The sequence below is a fragment of the Sinocyclocheilus grahami genome, unplaced genomic scaffold (assembly GCF_001515645.1).
Source record: "Sinocyclocheilus grahami isolate Dianchi unplaced genomic scaffold, SAMN03320097.WGS_v1.1 scaffold3.1, whole genome shotgun sequence".
Classification (NCBI taxonomy): Eukaryota; Metazoa; Chordata; class Actinopteri; order Cypriniformes; family Cyprinidae; genus Sinocyclocheilus; species Sinocyclocheilus grahami.
In genome coordinates, this window is record NW_015505182.1 from 8,656,053 (window position 1) to 8,664,038 (window position 7,986).

General features: G+C 38.7%; 1 protein-coding gene across 2 annotated transcripts in view; it reads left to right on the forward strand.

Moving 5' to 3' along the window:
• The first annotated feature begins 6,990 nt into the window (after positions 1 to 6,990).
• Positions 6,991 to 7,986, forward strand: part of LOC107580906 (transcription factor SOX-13-like) — a 10,477-nt gene continuing 9,481 nt past the window's right edge. For both annotated transcript variants that reach the window (XM_016266549.1, XM_016266608.1), the window contains exons 1-2: positions 6,991 to 7,214; positions 7,292 to 7,397. In XM_016266549.1, the coding sequence (XP_016122035.1) occupies positions 6,999 to 7,214; positions 7,292 to 7,397 (322 nt within the window). In that variant the 5' untranslated portion in view covers positions 6,991 to 6,998. The remainder of the gene's footprint in view (positions 7,215 to 7,291; positions 7,398 to 7,986) is intronic.

The window sequence follows — 7,986 nt, forward strand, 5'->3', positions numbered from 1 at the left end:
GCACTAGAAATATAAAAAGCCACACTAAATGTGATATTCTATTCGGTTTAATCATTTACATTTATCTGAATAATAACGTCAGTGCAAATATTGTCAACAGATTTGTGTGGGCTTCATTTGTTTGTTTGTCATGTGTAAAAATACAAATGCCTTGCTATGTTCACTCACAGTCGGATAAACTGTCATTCTAATACAGGAAGGCCACTTTCAGTTGTAATGAATATGACCAGGAAATAGTCCCGCAGTTATTTGCATGAACTGCACTGGCCTCCGCTGTGACTTTCGAGAACACAGCGTAGTGTACCTGCGGGTTGATATTTTAATAGACCGCCGTTGCCTCATGATTTGTTTCTTTACAAATTAATCAAGGATTGTTATATATTAATTCACGCTCAAACAAACAGTCCACAGATTGCACTGGGGAACTCGCATAATGACAGTTGTTTTGAGGTTCGCAAGGTGGTTGCTTGAAATTTTAGTTCTGAGAAATAGTAATACATTCAGGTTTATGTCTTTAGGACTTTTCCTTTATCTTATTATACACCATTTCACATCACACATTAAATTGGTATTTGTGGTAAAAAGAGAGATAACAATATCCTTCACTATTTACCGGCTTTTGATTAGTTTGGAGAAAGAATAGAAAGGAAGAATAAATAATTTTTGTATATGATGTGTGTATAAATAATGTGTGTATGACTTTAACAAATGTTTCTTTTTATTGCAGTTTGACCACAAACATTAAAAAACACAGTTTTAAAAATGGTTCAATTGCTTATTCATGTCAGATTCTTTTTTTTAACCACGTTGCCTGACACCTGAGCTTTTCAATGAAAGAGAAATAACATGTTTAGTTCCTTCTCACATTCCCAGTTTACTCATCACTAACGTAGAATCACAGAAATGTATCATTTAGAACTTACAGAGAAAGCAATTTAATGTAGTGAAAGCGCGGGGGAAGCGCCTTTGCCAGAAAGTCATCAATTTATGTCACTGTACGTAAGAGCTGACAAATATCACCTCTCTACAGTTGAACCACATTTTTTTTCAAGTTGGGTTTTAAATATAAAAGTTTAAGATTTTCTTAAAAGTTTGTATTTGTTTATGGAAGAGTGACTGCGTAGCATTGCTTCAACATCAGGCTGAAATATATATTTAAAAAAAAACTTGCAAAAAAATTTATTTTACTGCTGACATAATGTGATAATTAAACTTAGTGCTTGATTCCAAAATGTGGGTAGGTTTTGTAGAAATGGGGGGTTGTGTTTGTATGTTAGTGGAAGTGTGTGTATGTCTCGCCTCTACTTGTGCAAGACGTTTGAGGAGCATCTCTTGAGATGTTATCAGAAAGTGTGATACTGCATACTGATGTGGCTTTTAAATACAAGCTCAACATTTGTTAGCAGTGACACTTTTTCCAGTCACTCTTTCCCGTGCTGCATTCGTTCTTCCTTGTTTGTGCACCACTCTTTTAAATGATTGGAGATCGTTCGCCTTTGACCCAGGTTCCTTTCCCTCTCGTTCAGGTTTCTTGGAGTCCAAGGCATGCAGCTCTTGCTTTTAGAGTTGATTTACAAAAACAGTTCGCAAAAATTACATTTTGTCCCCGTTTACTATAAAACCAAAGTCACCAAAGTGGCTCCTTTCAGTACAACAACAGTTTGTAGTGTCCACATCTGCCAAGCTTCCAAAATGCAGAAAAAGCACCATGAGGGTTATAAAATGACCAAATGCAAACAATCAGATCCCAAAAGCAAACAACAAATGGTGCTAATGTACACCTACACTGTTACTACTGAAAAAACATAATCCTAACCTTTCATTTTTTTTCAGAATTTGTAAAAAATTGCCATCATGGAAACTATGAGCCTGGAGACTGTATCATAAATCATGAGTTAAGCTTAGCTTAAAGGCATGCTATAAATGTATAGTACTCATAAACGGCAACTGAGATAGTATTTAACGGTACCCGAAATTTGTCACAAACTAGTAATGCATCTTTGGTTGTGAATCCATTTGTCCTTGTGGTTTCTACACTCCGTGTGTAAACCCTGTTGATTTGCATTGTTTTTTTCCTTTCCTGCATTCAAAACATTGAGACCGGTGAGTTTAGGCGGGGACTATCAGGGGCTGTCCCCTGCACGGAAGAGGAAAAGCCATCAATAAAAGATCTGTTATTACACAAAGCTCAGTCATCAATACTAACTTAAATTACATTTGCTTGTTTTTGAAGTTAGAATCTGTATGGTACGTTGCAGGAAAGGAGTTTTGACTACTTAGCTTGCCACAGGTTTACAAAAACTACTTTGTTTTTGTTTTGTAGACACTAAGGATTTGCACGCTACTGTTCATGTTTTCTTGGCAAATTCAACAATTTGTATTACTCATTTGTTTGTGATTCAATGATCATCGTAAAAGTTTCATTGTAATATTTCCTATGACGTAAATGCCAAATAATTGTTGTTTTTACTATGATTACTATGTGATTAGTTTTAAGGCGTTTCTTTAAGAGTTTGTAATGCTTGTGCATGAACAATTGTTAAAGGCATTGCATAACACACACCCTATGATTATTGGTCTGGAACAGTTAATTAATATCATTGCTCTTCCAGAATATGTTTTACCTGGTACTTAATGTTTTTACTCTTTTGTTGGTCTTGCATTCATCGAAATGAAAGCATTGTTTGAACAATTTCCATAGTATAGTTTTTCTATCTATTTTTAGTCATTCGTAGATATGTTTCTTTTTTATATACGACAAAAGTAAATGTCATCAGCAGTCAAAGCAAAACGCAAACAAAATGTTCTGTATATATCTATCTGATTTTGGTTTGGGCCGTGTTTATTCCTGGATACTCTTCTCCTGTTTCACTTTTACAATGTTATCAAATCCCTATCTGTGTAAAGTACTCAGTGGAAAGTTATAACAGAGGCAAACGCCATGCAAATGCTACTGTTTGCCTTCGCTATAGGGCATACTTTTGTGGCCACAGTTTTGCGCATCCGGCATCGAGAGCACCAGCTCTCCTCTCTATTCCTGGGAGGTCACTGGACAGTTTTTCTAAGGGGTGTCCACTGTCTTCCATATAACAAGATGAGTTGCTACTTCAGACTTCCACACTGGCAAGTGGAACGGTTTCCAAGAGACAGCCAGAAGACAATGAAAACTTACCAGATGCTCTTGAGGTTGGTAGACCGTTTGTGTAGGTCAAGGCTTTGTATCTTTGTTAAGAGTACAGTTACTGGCAGGTGGGTTTTGAAGCTCCTGTTGTTGGGTTTCAACAGCTGATTGGACTTTGCGTCGCATGTTGAGGGTCTCAAAGCTTACAAACACTTCTGCTTTTAGCTGTGTCTTGTCTTAATTGAAACCCACCATCGTCCAATGCGGTCTGCTGCATTCTCACAACGTCTCGAGTGCTGGTTTACAACAGGTGTTTGTAAAGCTAGAATGAGTCTAATTGTTATGTGCCTCTATTTGGCAAGTGCAATGATTTAGGGTGTTAAAAAGCAAAAAAAGAGCCTTTGGACTTAAAGTTCAAACTGGTGTTGTTGTATCACTACGAATCTTCTGTTCGCTTAGATGTCAGTAAAATAACGTCTTTGCGCGCACAGGCTTGTTTTTGGCACTCCTGACAGTTTTGTTTGTGCTTTTTGACAATTTTTATAAGCCTGACTTGTCACAATGCGGAAATTAACCACTTCAGGATCATCACAAGGAAAGGGAGAGTTAGAAACAACAAAGAAAACTCATATTTGCATCAGAGGACAGAATGTGAGGCCGCGACATGTTGCGACTTGTAAGGCAACTTAAGCTTTTGTCTCGCGTGCCCCCGACCGTGGGAAGTATTTCATTTCAGAGGTGTTTTAGCTCAAAAGCAAAGAACCTGGAGGCTGATGTTATCTTAGACTACAAAAGTCTGTCGGAGCTCTTTGGAAATGCGTCTTATGGCTCCACATCCGAACAACAGGTAAGAACAAACTAGAGGCGACTTCTCTTGTAAGACCGACTGGCAGTTACCATTAATCATATTGTTGATTCTTCTGGCTTGTTTTGCATGTGCTGACATAAGAGCTTGCCATTATATTTCTTATCACTATCACCAAGTTATGACGCATTCACGTTTTGCTTGGAGCAAAGATTAACGCGGATTAAGAACAATGTTGTCAGTACCGTCCTTTTGTGTGTGTGTGTTTTTTTTTTTTTCTCTTTCCTTTTTAAAATCTGATATTCTTTATGGAAACCTGTTTTTGAGTAAAGAAATCTTGGTAACTCTTTAATTTAAGGACCAATTCTCACTATTAACCAGTTGCTTATTAGCATGCCTTTTAATTGCATGTTGACTGTTTATTAGTACTTATAAAGCACATATTAATGCCTTATTCTTTAGATCCCTTAATCCTACCTTATATCAAAACTTAACAACTAACATACTAACTATTAATAAGCAGCAAATTAGAAGTTTATTGAGGTTAAAAAAGTTCAAATAAAGTCTGACTAAAATCTTATTTACAATAAGATAGTCACAATTATGAGATATAAAGTTGCAACTGTGAGAAATAAAATTCAGCAATTATGAGAAATTGTTACCTTTTCTTTTACTTTGCTCTGTAGTTCAAATGAGAGATTTTCATGTAGTTACATTTAGGCTTTACAAAAGACCACAGAATTTTCGGCTTTGCTGGTTTAGGATTTACCCATCCAACTGTTGCTTTTTTTTTTTTTACGACGCAACATTCTTTAACACTTGTGCACGATGAGTGTGGAGAAGCTTCGCTCTAACATTAATCTTCACAAGTCCGTTTAGAGCTTGAGGCTGTGCCATTTTTTGACAGTCAAATCCCTCCAAGCAAATTGCCGGAATATCTCTAGAACTACAAGTGCACTTGGAAGGAGGTGACAAATTCACACTTCCTGCACCTGGTTTGTGGATCAGCGCTCCTCAACTGGGGGAATATGAATAATTTTAGCCTCTTCACAATAGGAACTTAATAGCGCAAGACTCCTCGCAAGTGTTTATTTATAATGCACCAATGGTGGCAGGATCTTTCTTGAGTGCACTCGGTTCCCAGGGAAAGGAGGGGGTCTTGTCCTTGGTATCTAAATCTGATTTGGAAAGACCGTATCAAGTTTGCAGTTCACACTGACTGATTTGTAGTGAAAGAGTGACCTGAAACGAGTTTGACGACTGCCAGTGAATATCCAAAGTTTTAGTTTGTGGCACCTCCTCACAACCCAATGCAATTCCTGTATTTTTACAGACAAAACTTTGTTTGCTTGTAGGTCAGGCAAGTACATCGGAACAGAAAACTACGTCCTTTTACCCACACCACCTTCCAGATTGGCAAATCACTACTTCAAAAGAACAGATTGGTCTATTGAATTATTTTCTTCAAACAATTCAACCAAGTTGCTCAGCTTAACAGAAAACATTTGAGCTAAGTGTTCAACCTTATTCTTGTGCACAGTAAACGCACAGGCTGCTTTTGTGTTTTCCGAGTGGATGAAAAAGTACAGGAGGAACTGGAAACGGCCCAGTGAGTGTTCTGCTTTTCTTTTTTTTCTCTGCCACGGTCCATCGGCACATTCCGTTTGTATTGTTACCCCGCTGTGTTTCCTGCAGCCTATTGCTTTTGTCCATGTCATGCCCATTGTTTAAACTTCCTTTGTTCTTTCTCTGTAACAATGGGCATTATATATATATACATATATACATACATACATACAGAGAACTAGAGAGTGAAACAGAAAGGGAGAGATGCATTTTTCCTCGTGTTTGTTTTCTTTGGGTTGTCTTGTGTTTCTTTTGTCATGCACAGCGAAGGAGGAGAGGTGTTTATAGACCTCGGCTAATTTTGAAATCGCCTTCTCTTTCTTTCCTTCACTCCGTCCGTCTCTCTCTCCTCCTCTTGTCCTTCATTGCAGAAGGGTTTGCTGTGCTACTTGAGACGGCCAGATACTTGATGGGCACACTAGAGTCTTGCATTTGTTTTCTGACAGTGTGTTGACAGACTTGAGCAACTTGGGATATGCACACGCAACACAAACATGCACAAATATCCTCTCCCGACACTGAGCGGCTCCTGAACCCCGGTATATACATATATACATACATATATACAGAGAGCTAGAGAGTGAAACAGAAAGGGAGAGATGCATTTTCCCTCGTGTTTGTTTTCTTTGGGTTGTCTTGTGTTTCTTTTGTCATGCAGAGCGAAGGAGGAGAGGTGTTTATAGACCTCAGCTAATTTTAAAATATAGCCTTATCTTTCTTTCCTTCACTCCATCTGTCTCTCTCCTCCTCTTGTCCTTCATTGCAGAAGGGTTTGCCGTGCTACTTGAGACGGCCAGATACTTGATGGGCACACTAGAGTCTTGCATCTGATTTCTGACAGTGTGTTGACAGACTCGAACAACTTAGGATGCACACACACAACACAAACTTGCACAAATATCCTCTCCCAACACCGAGCGGCTCCTGAGCCCCAGAGACCCTGAAAAAGTGGCTTTGGTGAAAGAGTTTGAATGGGGCGGCCTGTGTCTGGGCTCTACAAAAACCCTTCTGTTCCTTATGCAAAGCAGTCAGCTGCTGTTGTTGTTGTTGTTGTTTTTTCCTGTGGTCTTTCTGTGCTGTGACAGTAGCTCTACAAAACCGGAATACCCTTGTTAGTAATGCAGTCTTATGTGGTCTCTTCTTGCTGAAATGCTAATTCATCATGAAATTTTGTACGCAGTGCATTTTGCTTCTGTAATGTGACGTATTTCTGGGTGAAACAGAATATTTAATGAGAGAATGTGTAGGATGGGAATCTGGAATTGATCGGATGCTCCAGAGCAGCTCTATATGACAGGTGGTTGGATGGGAGGGGATAAAAATTAAGAGGCCTTGATGATATCGCCTGAAAATTAAACTTGTTTCAGAGGCAGAGCAAATTATTTTTGGATTAACATGGACTGATTAATTCCATTTAAAATTTTCTGAATGGTTTGGTTTTGTAGAATGTGTGAGCCCAGTCCACCTGCTCTACATCCCCACGCCAAGGGCAATGTGACCATGGTGGGTGTTGGTATCAAGCTTGAAGACGACGAATCGGGAGGTAGAGTCGTCCAGCGGGAATCCCAGCAGTCCTCTCCAGTCAGTGATTGGTCAGTTCGGCAGCTGTCGGACAGAGACGACTCTGAGAAGTCAGCGCCCCCTAATGCACAATCTCCTTTGGTATGAAGTGTTTATGAATTTCAGTCTTGTTTTATAAATTAAAATCATAGTCCCCCCCCCCCCCCCCCCTTTTTTAGGCGAGTTCTCCCAGCAAAGACCCAGCACGAGCATACACACCTGCCAGTCAAGATGGAGGCAGTAGAGCTCATGATAAGACTGACAGCAAGCCTAATGTCAGTGAGGGTAAGTGCAATGGTTCCTTTACAAAAATAAGGTCTTCATGGAGTGCTAATTAGCATATTCGCACTTGGTCCATGGCATTCTTTGTGTTCCAATGTTTCAAGGCTGTTGTTTGAGAGTAAAAGAGGTTTTTGAAAGTTTTAATTTTGATGGAAACCCGTGCAAGTGGTTTGTCCATGTGTGTGTGTCATTAGAATACGATTGCTTTTAATGCACTCTACATTGAGATGATCCGAGTTCCTACTTTGCTTCAAGTTCTATGAAGCCTTTCAGCGGTTTCATTTGTATGATACATTTCACAGCTCTTTGGTTATTAAAGAGTCCTCGAGTGTTTTCTCAAAAGGCTTTCCTTTTGTTTTCACACATTCTATGAAATTGTTTCAGTTTTCAGTTTTTCTTTTGGTATAACTGGGGGTTTTAAGCTCAAGGATTTTCAGTAGTGTCTCTCTCATCGAGATGAAAAAAAGCTTTTCTTTATTTGCTTCTCTATTATGTCACTCTTTGTCTGTGTCTCCTTAACTACATAAAGGCGCTTCATTATATTAAGTATAAATATATATTGTATAAATTATATATTGTTAAATATATGAAA